A 12,723-nucleotide genomic window follows, 5' to 3' on the forward strand; every position below is an offset into this window, starting at 1 on the left:
CAATGTGGACCCTGCCCCCTGGAGGCTGGATCCTGGCTCATTAGTTGAATGTTTGCTGAAACCGGACACCTGGTGCACTTGAGCCAAAGCAGAGTCACTGGCTGTAGCTATTTAAAAAAGGACAAGGGCAGTCTTTTTATAATTCCACCTCTCTTCACATCAGAAGGCTTCTAAGCTTCATGTCCATCCACTTGGTCCCAAATCATCCTGCCCTCTGACCCACAGCAGCAGCATCCATGAGCCGCCAACAGAGAAGCAGCCCTGGGAAAATCTGTCTGCAAAAATCCTTGGACTGGATTATCAGTTGAACTTGGGGGAAATATAAATTTGCTGGGAAGTTTTGGACCTGTCAGGACCAATGACCCCAGGAGGCACTTGGTGCTGTCTGGCCCTCAACTCAGAAACCATAGTGTGATTTAAAGAAAAAAAATCAGAATTGAATGTCTTTTAAGTTGCTGGGACAAATGAATATAAATGAATGTAAAGCCAGAAGGCAAGACTGCACAACCTTTCACCTTGCCACAAAGTAAGTGCCAAAGACAGAAAAGCAAAGTGGGGCAGGATGGGTGGGAAGATGCTACAAAGAGGGGTGGGAATGAGGGACAGGGGTCAATAATCCAGTGAGCTGGTAAACAGAGGTTTAGGGAATCAAGAGGAAAAAACTGCTTTTTAAAGTGTCTGATGTCACATTGTAGCTGTAATTAGCAAGGGTTCTAATTTCTATACAAGCCACCTGTGTTACAGTCTACCTAACAGCCAACCTCTCCCCCGAACTCCCACTACCAGGTACTCAAGCAATTCTTTGTCTGTGCTGTTTGAAGTTAAACTGACAGGAGGTGGTGGTTGTTATGTGCTGTCACACATGCTTGATGAAGTACATGACTGGAACAATAACCAGTCTATACACAGGCATTTGGGAAACTGATTCCTGCTTTGCTGGCTTTAACTAGAAGGGGGATGTGATATAGCCGGGCAACGCAGTGCCTCTAAGGTCACTCGTTTGTCTGCTTTGTATGTGCAGAGTTAGAATGATGCCTTGTGAATCTTTAATTTCTAAAGAGACCCCAGGTAGGAATGACCTCAATCTGGGAAAGTTTTCTCAGCATTTTGTGTGCTTCAATATGGGTAAAGTATGTGTGTGTGGGTGGGTGGGGGCAGTTGTTGAGACAGTGTGAGGAGCAGAGCTCCATGCATTTCAATCACCTGTTACATCAGCTTGCCTAGTCCAAAAGCAGGAAACGCAGAAAGAGGAGATAGGGACAGAAGTCCTCTCTTGCTTAAGAGTCACAGTCATTGCCACCTTCAAAACGTGCTGCAAGAGGAAAATCTTTCAGGTACCTTTGATTTTGCCATCAGCTGAAGCAATTTATGAGTCAGTCCCGCCAGAAGTTTTCTTTTCAGATTTTCTGTTCCCGGTGAAAGATGGTGAAGTGATCAGTTTGAATGTAACCGTTAATTTTCCCCTAGAGGCCAGTGAGGGGGTTGAATGGAGTTTCTCTATATTCTCCTGGGAGACACTGGAAGGGGTCTGTTGATTGTTTGTCTTGAGCTCTTCTGGCTCAATATACATTAAGTGCTTCACTTCAGTGTTACAGAGGAGGGCAGCAGAGGGAGGCAGCAGAAACATCCTTAAATCGTTTTCATTTCTCAAAATCTGCCTTTTTCCCTCTTTTCTGAGTCCAGAGAAGAGTTCCTGGGGGCCGGGACGCACATCTGCATTGCAAATAAAAAAAATTATTATAACCACCACGCAAACAAACAAGTAACAGCTCAGAGAAAAAAAAACACTTTCAACCAAGGATTTTGGAAATAAGAGATCATAGAAGTTGTACTAATAGTCAGGAGGAGGAGGAGGGAAAAAAGGCAAGAAATACAGCGACCATGGGCCATATTCTTTTCCTAGCTTGTACTTTCCGTTTGTCTCTCTCCTTTTTCCCAAGGTAACTGCAGTCTGCCGAGAGGGAGTTAAATGGGATTAAAAGCTCTGTGTAAGCAAAAGGACCCAGAAGAGAAGGAGGGAAGGAGTTGGCCGTCTTTGGCACGGCTGAGCCCCTTAGAGAGACAGAGAGCTGAGCTCCTGGGAAGGATGCACCCACAAACCAGCCTGTTCCCCTTTTTCTGATGGATCGCTGCAAAACTTGCCCGAGAGAGACAATGCACTAAACGTGATGGAGCCGGAATCAGAGCCGGTCTCCAGACTCAGAGCAACAGCAGCAGCCAGGGGGTGAGTACAAACTCCTAACTCTCCCTGAGATGGGGGTAGGGGGCCCTCCGCGATCGGGGGAGCCTGCGGGAGGGAGCCGCCTGCGCAAGAAGGAGAAGCGCTGCGCTCCCGGGGGGCTCGGGGTGGGGTGGGGTGGGGTGGGGTAGCCATTCCTGCTCGGGCCAGGGGACGGTGTGCAAACGGCCCGGCTGCAGAGGCGAGCTGGGCTGGGGAAGCGGAGGCCACGCTGCCCTCCGAGGGGAAGGAGCGGAGCAGGGGAGCCAAGGGCGAAAATGAGGGGTGACTTCCTCATCCCCCGTTCTCCGCAAGGGGCGGCCGGTGGGGGAAGGGATCGAGGGAGGGAGATCGGCGCTTGGAAACGGGGGGAGAGGGGGTGTGCATCCGCAACAGACGCAGAAATGCCTTATCCCCGCCCCCTGGGTGACCAGCGACCGGCTCCTGCCGGGCATGCGAGCCTGCGTCCCCCCCCCATTTAAATGGGGGGAACCACGTACCCCTCGAGCTTCCTCTCCCTTCTCTGCACCCCGCCCCCCCAGAGCTCACCAGGGGGCTGCAGAAAATGGATCGGCGCTTTGCTTACAAACGTGGGGGGGGGGTCGGAGGGGAGTTAGTTACTTTTTCACTCGGTAACATCCCCCCCCCCAGCCCGCCCCCGGTGACCTCTTTCTACACCCCCTGGCCAGCGAAGGGTTAACGCGAGGTGTGCGCTGTCGAGCGTAATGGTGATTTATAGATAGTCCCTTGAAGCACTGGGGTTCCTTCCTCCGGGCAGCTTCTCTCTCCCGGCTGCCTGAGATGGGGTGTCTGAGATGCGGGGGGGGGGGGGGCTGCGCATCCCTACCCCCTTGATGCCAAGCCTGGCCTGTGTGGATGTGCACTACATGTAGTTTGCAACTTGGATGTGGCTTGTGGAGAGTGGGGTGCCTCCTTGTAGGCTAAATGCCTATAGCTGGGTGGGGAGATGGGTGCTCTCTCCATAGGGAAGGCTGGAGCTGGCTGTGTCTTGTGAGTCCTTGTGTGCACGCGTGTGTTGATCTATGCAAACACAACGTTGCACTGAAGCGTGTGTTGATCGATGCAAACACAACGCTGCATTGAAATGGTCCCTTTTGGCCCAGGCTCCTCCGTCTTCCTCTGAATCACACCCACTGGGTGTTCTCTTTAGAGCCGTGGTTCCCAAATGGGGTTCCACAGAACCCCCGAGTTCCGTGAAGTGAAAATAAGGGTTCCAGGAGGAAATGACCAGAAAATGACCAACCTGCAGCTCCGAAGCTGCCTGCAAAAAAATTGTTTGCGGCTCTGGCTGCTGCTGCTAACTCCCCTGCAGCTCCCTCCCCTGCTGCCCCTGCAATAGTAGAACTCTGTTTAATTGGTTTAACGGCCGGCAGGCCAGTAGGAGGGATCGTCCATTAAACCAAGTTAATTTAGTTCCAATGTTTCAGCGGCAGCAGGCCAGGGAGACGCAGAGAGGCCCTCGCTCACAAAGTAGCCGATGCATGCGCAATGGGGGGCAGGGCAGGAGGAGCCAGTGGCTATCTTTCCCTTCTCGGCAGAGGTCACTTGCCACCCTCTCCTTACCCCCCAACCTTTTTGTTTTTTTCTGTTTACGTTTATATTTGTTCCAACAAGGCTGTGCCTACAAAATATGCCATTTCGGCAGTTGGATGTACACGTTAAGGCTTCTAGACTAAGTATGCCGTCCATCTTGAGCATGCTTGTATCGACGCCATGGCAGAATGCTTTGCATTCAATGGTTGCTCATCCTTGGAACGGTTTAGGGCAGCGATTCCCAAGTGGTGATAACCCTGGTTGTGTAAGCTTGACATTCCTTCCGTCTGCTGGTTTAGTGTAGTCACACAGCAGCGCTGTTCCCAAGGGAGCCATTCTGGTGCATCCATGTATGATGCAGTTGTATTGGTACATTGTAGTACTCCTTATGCAGCCATCCCAGCGTGGCCGGAACCGTTGTTGGCAGCAGAGGTTAATTTCCAAAGTGTGCAGGGCAGGATGGAGTTACTCAGACTGGATTGGCTGTGCTGTGGTGAAATAAGTGTTGAATGATGACCTCCTCCCCACTTGTACAACCATGTGGACATGAGGAAGTCAGATAAACTCACAATAATCTAGGGTCCTCCCATCGGTGGTTTTGTTTCAGTGTGTTTTCAATGCATGCAGGCCCTTGGGGGCTGGAGAGCAGGATTTTGCACTCTGCTGCTGATTGAGTGACTACATCAGGGCCACAGAAACTTCATGGTTTTCAGTCATAGCTACATCTGTTTAATTGGATCTATGCAGCACACGTGCCCACTAATGACAATGTTGGTGGCTTTCCAGTTCCTGGAGGACTCTTCAGTGCGTACCTGTTCTGTGTCCCAGCACTTCTGCATTGGCATCCTGCAACCATGCTTCCCTGTATTTATTCACGACTGTTACCCCTTCAGATGCCAAACACAATACCTCAAGACTGCTGCATGACATTCACCTGCAATGCTGGCTTGCCACCAAGACAGACCCAAAAGCATCAATTTTTTTTAGGAGACTTTGAAAGATCATTTTGGGTGCCAGCTTATATGTAACAGGAAAATATTGACCCTGTTGCTTTGGGTGGGCATGTTCATGATTTGATGATGGCACCATGGGACAAACTGAAACACATGGAGACAACCATATGTTGTACATAGGCATTGGACAGTTGGGGACAATTAAAACAAAAGACCTGTAGATTCTTATGTGATAACCAGTAGTGGAGTTTCTGGGGATGGGAAGCGTTAGGATTAGGGTTCCAAAGGTCTAGGTTCCATTTCCAGGTCTGCCAATCATTTGCTGTGTTCCCTTGGGCAAATCCTTATTCTCTCCTCTGCCTTTGTTCCTTTCATGTCAAAAGTTGTTGGGGAGACCTCCCTACCTCCTACCAAGGCTAACCATAATGGTTGAGAGGCGCTTTAACACTGTGGCTATGTCTACAATACAGCGATCTGTTGACAGAAGTTACTGTTGGAAGATCTCTTCTGACAAAACTTCTGAAGGCAGATTGTGGGCAGACGGCAAAGCAGATCAAAAACACGATCTGCTCTCTCGACAGAACGGCCAAGCAGAAGCACAGCAGACAAGGCTGCCTGGTGGCTTGGAAGCCCTGTCTGTCGACAGAGGGCCCCCTGGTGCATCCACGCGGCTTTTTTGTCAACAGATTCTGTCGAGAAAGGCGCTCTGTCTCGTGGGGGAGAGGCAGAAGGCTGACAACAAAAGTGCTGCGTTCTGTCGATTTACTGTCAACAGAACACATTTTTAGTGTGGACGCTCAGCGAGTTTGTGGCCCAAACCAGCATTTTGTCAACAAAACTCTCTAGCGTAGACACAGCTTCTGAGGACAAAGGCTGTAGAATTATCGAAATGGAGATGCCCAGTTTAAGGGCAAAAAAAGACACTGTATGCCCCTTTTCCCCCTACCAGCCTGAATGTTTTGGGATTGCCAAAATAAATGGCAGGCTTTTGTTTAGATGACCGTGAAAACAAATGGGAATTCCAATTGCCAAACCCCATTCATAGAGTCAAAGAATTCCAAGAGGCTTGTAGACAGAACAAAAGAGATGATGGGTGATAGAATGGGCCAAGCAACATTCTTAAGGGCTCCAGTTACCTACCTGAGAACTCAAAAGCAATGAGTGTATCGAGTGTTCCCATGAAAGCAAAGTCAACAGCCAGGCTGATGATACTGAGCAAAGCTGAGCCCAAGGATAAAATGCTGTCGCTGGTCCTCTAAAGATCATTTTGGACATAACAAGTGTATGCCCACTAGGGTTCCTGGGCAAGGTTGGAGAGAGAACCCTGCACTCCCAGAAGGGTGGAACTGTGACAGCCTGCCCTCAGCGCTGTCCAATCCATAGCGCACCGCATGTCACAGCCTCCACTTGTCTGGCGCATGTCACTTGGGGCTCTGCATTGGCTAGATGGGGTTCTGGTGCTGATTTGAAGGGCCAGGGGCTCCAGCGGCCACTATTGGTGAAGCAGCTGGGCCCCAGAGTAACTGCTCCCTTTGTCCGCCTCCTGTCAGCAGGCCTGGCCCTGTCCTCCATTCAGTGACAAAGGAGCCAGCTCTTCAGCCACAGGAACTCAAAGGAAGAGAACTAAAATAAGCATTCGTGAATTATACCTAGGTCATTTTTGACATCTCATCTGTTCTTAAACACCACCAGCCACAGGGATTTCACAATCTCTTCCATTGTTTAATTATGCTTAAATGAGAGTGAGAAATCCTGTGGAACCTTATAGACTAACAGATCTATTGGCACATAAGCTTTCATGGGCAAAGACCTACTTCGTCGGATACATGAAGTTTTTCCTGATAACCCACCTAAATATCACTTGCTTCAATCTTAGCTGATTATTTCTTTACTTGCCCCGGTGGACATGAAGAACAATTAATCAGTGTTCTCTGTGTAACAACTTTTTCGTATTTGAAATCTGTTATGTCTCCCTCTTTGTGTTTCTGGACTACCCTGACTCAGTTATTTCAACCTTTCTTCACTCATCACGTTTTCTGAACCTTTTATCATTGTTGTTGCTCTTTACTGGGCTCTTCAATTTGTCCACATCTTTCTTGAAGTGTGGTGCCCAGAACTAGGTGCAGAGCTCCAGCAGAGGCTTGGGTCCAGGTAGGTAAGTCTTAGCTGCAGTAGTAGTGTTGAGATATCACCTGTGACCCCCCCAGACAAAAACTAAGGCCCTGCTGTGCTGATATGAAATAGAAAGACAGACCCTGATGCAAAGAGTGTCATGGAGAAACTGATTTTTGTTTACATTTTTATTTTTTCACAGGGAAGTTTGAAGTCTGTACTTGTAGGCTAAATGTGCACATGTAGAAACAAAGAACAAAGACCATACTTACAGCATGGTGGACACTCTTGTGGTGGCAGTAACCGTGAAAAAGATTTGGGTGGATAATAATGGTGGCTAATTAGGTGAACAGGAACGCCCAGTGGAACACTGTGGCCAAAAGAAATAGTATGATCTGGAAATCTCAAGTAAAAGTAGAGAGATTATTTTATATCTGTATTTGGCACTGATGCAATTGCTGTTGGAATCTAATGTCCAGTTCTGGTGCCCAAACTTCAAGAAACATGTTGAAAAATTGGAGAGGTTTCAGGAGTCTTTTGAATATTTGAAGGATTAGAAAATGTGCCTTATAGTAATAGACTCAAAGAGCTTTAATATACTTAGCTTAATAAATAGAAGACAAAAAGGTGACTTGATTACAGATTATAAGTATCTATAATTGACACGAGGAAGAAATATGTAATAGGATCTTGAGTCTAGCAGAGAAGGATATAGCATGACCCAGTGTCTGGAAGTTAAAAATAGACAAATTCAGGCTGAAAATAAGATGTAAAATTTTGGCCAGGAGGGTAATTAATAATTAAAGTAATTTACCAAGGATTGTGACGAGTTCTTTCTCGTGGACAATACATAAATCAATATTGAATGGTTTTTCAAAAGCCTTTCCAGACTACAGGTTTCACTTCCCAAAACTGGAATTCTCTGTTCCAGCAACATTCGTGGTCTAGCAGGACCATGGACGTCACTGAACCGGAGAACCCTGGCTGGGGGGCTACTTGGAAAAGGGCTGGCAGCTGGGAGTCCTACTGGTGGGAGCCCAGTGACAGGAGGGCTGGTGGCCCTGAGCAGGGGAGGGCGGGGCTTTGTGTTCCGGGAGCCAGCAGCCCAGCTGGGGCTGGAGCTGGCTCCCTGCATGGGACTTGTGCCAACAGCCTGGCAACAGCTGGAGCCAGCTCCCCGGCCAGGGCTTGTGCCTGTAGCTCAGCAGGGGCTGGGGCTGCAGCATGCAGGGGCCAGGGACCAGCTGGAGATGAGGGGAGCCTGAGACAGGGGCCCACCCTTCATCCGGCATATTCCCTCGTCTGGAACTTCATCCTGAGGGTGCTGGATGAGGGAGGCGCAACCTGTACTGTATCATTTAAGGAGCCCAATTTGTCTTGCATACCCCCAAATTTCGTCTCCCTTGAAAGTTATTTGCCTACAAAATCAGACATAAAAGTCTTACAGCGCGCTATTACTGAGAGATTCCTTATTTTCTCATTTTACCATATAATTATAAAATATACTGATCGTAATATAAAAGAATGGCTGACCAGAAGGTCTGCAAACAAGGCTGCTTGGGAAACTGGAAGCCCTCTCTGTTGACAGAACTGTCTACACAACACTAAGGACAGAGGCGTTATACCTCATTGGGGAGAGGCACTGAGTTTTGTTGACAAGCTCTTGACAGGCACTTTAATCATACAGACATGATGATTAAAGCCGCACATGTAGACACAGCCTGTAAGTGAAAGGTCTTTAAACTGGGCTTTAAATTAAAGTTGTTTAAAGAACCAGTGCAACACCCTCTTTCTGTGTGGCTTGTGCTCGGCTTTTATGAAAGCAAAGCATCTTTGTAATGCAGCATGCTACTGAATTGCTGTTCCCAATGTCTGAGGTCCCACCCTATGTGACCTCTTTTTTCATCATGGTCAGTTCAGTCACTCTGATGTTTCTAGCAGCCGCCTCCTCAGGGAAGCAGCAGGCTTCTGGTCCATGGTAGTTAGACAGATGTTGCCAAAGCAGAGTGCAAGTGCTGCACCGACAGTGCTAATTGCATTTTCATCCTGAAGTAAAATTAGAGTTGGCAGAAGTCAAGTTACCGAAACCGTGGGAAATTTGATGCCAATGCTATGTGCATGAGTGTGTGTGTGCATTGTAAATTTTGTGGTGGGGTTGGGACAATCATGGGAAAACAATGTCTCATCATCAGTTCAGTGATGAAATGGAGCCTGGCTATATTTCTCTCACTCACACACTGTTACCCGGAAATGTTGTAAAGAGGGCATGCTGAACCATTTCGCTTGGCATTCCCTGCAGTGTGCTTAGCTGACATCTTATGGCATGTGATTTTCCCCGCCTTTTGTTCAGGTTAAACTTGCAATGAGCTTTCAGTTCACATCTTAAAATCTGGTGTGATAAGCACCCAGCATTTCAGAAGCATACATTATGAACTGTTCTTTGCTTAAAAGCTACTAAGGGCTGTTATTGAGATGATTTTCGTTCTTTGCGCACTTGCAACTGATTGACTAACCACTTCAAGGTCAACTCCACGTTTTCCAACGGGTTATCATGAAAGCATACCAGTCAGGGCGCAAAATCTGCCTTCCTGCCCTTTATTATGACAATTGACTATGACTGGGGTCAAATATTGATATTGTTTCACTCTCCTTTCAAAAAGAGTTACTTGCCTTGGGCAAGCTGAATTTGCTGTAGCATCTGGATGCTATAATGATAGGCATTGTGTAAATAAATAATGGGTTAGTGCTGCAGGACAGGATTCTGTCAAAGAACAATGTGAGGCATCATTCACAGACCAACATATATGTGTGTTACTTTAGGATCCCATATTCTGTCTTGCGTGTTTCTCATTCCAGGAAGGTGAAGAAGGGAACATGGTTTCTTTGATAGTCACATTAAACATAAGAAGTAGTATCCCTCTGCCTGATCTGACTTCTTTTTTCCTCTTTTGATACCTACTATTGATAATGGGCTGTTTCCACCTTGCTGAATAGACCTTGTCAGCTCTGGCCCACCCTTTTTCTAGGACCCCACTCTTTAAATACCCCTGTGAACCCTGCCCCCCATGCATCTGATGAAGCGGGTCTTTGCCCACAAAAGCTTATGCTCCAAAATATCTGTTAGGCTATATGGTGCCACAAGATTTCTTGTTGTTCTCGAAGCTACAAACGAACACGGCTACCTCTCTGACACTTGTCTTTTGATTAGTCAAAGGTCAGAGTTTAATGTTCTGGTTGTTACTGAATCACCCTTACATCTGGACAGTCAGCTATTGCAGGGGTCAGCAACCCCTGGTACAGATACCAAGGGTGGCATGCGAGCCAATTTCAGTGGCTGGTGAGGCAGGAGCTCAGCCCCGACCCTCCTCCCCCATGCAGCCGGGAGCTTGCTCAAAGCCATGAGGATTAACAAAACACCAGCTAATGCTACCAACCACCCCCTAAAGGGCAAAGCACTGTATCTTAATTTATTAATTAATGAAGCTGTTGTAGGTAGGACTATTAATGACTTTAAAAAGTATCACCAGCACTCGGACTGTACAAGTCAAATTTGACCTCCAATGAAAGGTTGAATTTTGTCACTCCGCCTCAGACAGGTTGCTGAGCCCTGAGATGTTGCTTCCGTTGTGGCCAATCAAACCCAACAGGGCAGCTGGAACTTGGGTCCAGGGAGATAAGTATTAGCAGCAGCAGTGTTGAGAGAGCACCTGTGACCCCCCAGACAAAAACTAGGGCTCTGCTGTGCAGGTAGGAAATAGAAAGACAGACCCTGATCCAAAGAGTGTCATGGGGAAACTGACTTTTGTTGACATTTTTATTTTTTCACAGGGAAATTTGAAGTCTGTGCTTGTAGGCTAAGTTTGGTTGGTTGGTTTGTTTGTTTAGTTCCTGTTGGGAACTCCATATCCAAATAATTTAGGAGTCCTTGAAATTCCCAGCCATGTCGCTGTTTTTAGGATTTATGCTCTTCAACAGGGTCTGTGCATCTCTACCTCTCAGAAACACCGTTATGCTTCATAGTAGGAAATGTTTATTTAGTCTTTAGAAAGAGCAGCAGCCAAATCCCTTTTTTACTCTTACAATGGAGAAAGGCACACCTGAGTGATTAGTCCAAGATTGAATTTCTTAGCAAGGGCTTTGTCTTCACTGCATCGATGCACTCTCGTATGGTGCAAAATACAGTGAGTGCAAGGTAAGAACTGATAGTCATCAGACATTCTGGGCACGCTTTTATTTTTGCCTTTGAGGCAAAGTGCATTTGTGATGGAGTGGGGGATACCTGTGTGTGTGTGAGTGGCTCACAGAGGGTGTGGGGCTCCTGCTGAGGGTAACCCTGACGACCAGGTAACACCTTTGTACTGCAGACAAAGGAGGAGGTGGAGCCTGAGGGGTTTAAATTGGAACTGGGAGTTGGAAGCAGTTAGTCTGGGCTGAGGGAGAGCAAGACAAAGGAGGGGGCCAGGCCCCAGCTCTGGGGGCCCCTCGGGGCCTCCTCTCCTCAACATGGATGGGACTGGCTGTCTCTGCCTACTGTACTAACTCCTCTGTACGATGCTGTGTCCTGTCGGCTAATAAACCCGCTGTTCTCCTGCTAAGTGAGAGACTCTCCTGCCTGCGGACAGGGTGCAGAGCTTGGGGGACCCCAGAACCCCATCACACTGGTGTCAGAAGTGGGATGTTCTGCACCCTGAGGATGGAGCATCCAGCAGTAAGTGACCGGGGCCCCGGAAGAAGTGGGGCCTGCGAGACCCAGGTGTGCTGAAGGGCAGTGAGGTGCAGTTCCCCAAGGCGGAGGGGCCTGCGGCCGAACCCAAGCAACTGCGGTCGTGGTCCTCGAGAGGGGGTGTCACACCCGAGGAGGGGTTACTCCTGGGAATCTGTTGGAGTCGGTCCCAGAAGGTGGAGGGGCCGAGAGCCCAACCCCCAGGAACAAGTGACCCCTGAGGAGGCTGACGCTGAATGAGTTCTTCCCAAGACAGTGTGCTCATGGTCCTTGAGAGCGGGTGTCACACTGAAGAAGGGGTTCCTCTGAGAGTCTGTTGGAGTCGGTCCCAGAGGGCGGAGGGGCCTACGGCCTAACCCTGGGCAGCTTGTGACCTGCAAGGAGCCTGGCACACTGAAGGGATTCTTCCAGGAAGCGTGGGGTGCAGAGGGCATCAGCCTGAGAGCCTGCAACCACGCTGAGCAACTCCGCTGTGAAGTGGCAGCACCTGGAAACCGAATCGAGATTAAAGAAGCTGGACAAGGCAGCGTGGATGTGCAGTGGCGGAGCTCAGGGCTGGGGAGAATCCTGCAGAGGTGAGCCCGGATCGGGGCAGGGAACCCTGGACTGCATGGAGCTCTGAACCAAGTGGCCTGCCGCAGCTCAAGGAGGGAAGGAGCGATTCCAACCCATCATCTACTAGTGGCCAAGACAGACCTGTGAAGAGTTTTCCAGGCCTGGGCCAAGGAAGGTCCCTGTGTGTCTGTGCAGGAAAGCAGCTGATCCACTGGGAATGGCAAGTTGTCTGTGAGAGAAGCTGCCTCACCTTCTGTGTGTGTGTGGAGACCAGCCGGGGGGCTGGGACAAAGGAGAAAGTGTCTCCCATTGTCTGTCTGTGTTGAACAGCAGCAGCAGCCTGGGGAGAGAGCAGAGCCTGCGTTTGGAAAAGGTGCCAATGAGGAAACTAGCCCACTGTCTGAGGAAAATTCACCAGCCTGGGGTGGCTGGAGAAGGATCCACCAGAAAAGAGCATTCCAGGTGTGTCTCTGAATCCAGCCATGGGGGCTGGAGCAGAGGGAATGGCTCTGGGATGGGCAGTGGTGTCCCTGCTAAGGACACTGGTCCTTGGTGCAAGAAAAGTGCTTCTGCTTCTGGGGAAGTGAATCCTTTGCCTGAGCCTGTGG

General features: G+C 48.9%; 1 protein-coding gene across 5 annotated transcripts in view; it reads left to right on the forward strand.

Annotated features, from left to right (window-relative positions):
• The first annotated feature begins 216 nt into the window (after nucleotides 1-216).
• LOC142023834 (uncharacterized) overlaps nucleotides 217-12,723 on the forward strand; it is a 260,378-nt gene continuing 247,871 nt past the window's right edge. For 3 of the 5 annotated variants that reach the window (XM_075015188.1, XM_075015189.1, XM_075015190.1), the window contains exon 1: nucleotides 1,359-2,224. In XM_075015188.1, coding sequence (XP_074871289.1) covers nucleotides 2,169-2,224 — 56 coding nt within the window. In that variant the 5' untranslated portion in view covers nucleotides 1,359-2,168. Of the gene's footprint in view, nucleotides 527-1,258; nucleotides 1,335-1,358; nucleotides 2,225-12,723 lie in introns of those variants that run through there. The other 2 variants (XM_075015186.1, XM_075015187.1) reach the window with 2 other exon arrangements.

This window comes from Carettochelys insculpta, chromosome 21 (genome assembly GCF_033958435.1).
Source record: "Carettochelys insculpta isolate YL-2023 chromosome 21, ASM3395843v1, whole genome shotgun sequence".
Classification (NCBI taxonomy): Eukaryota; Metazoa; Chordata; order Testudines; family Carettochelyidae; genus Carettochelys; species Carettochelys insculpta.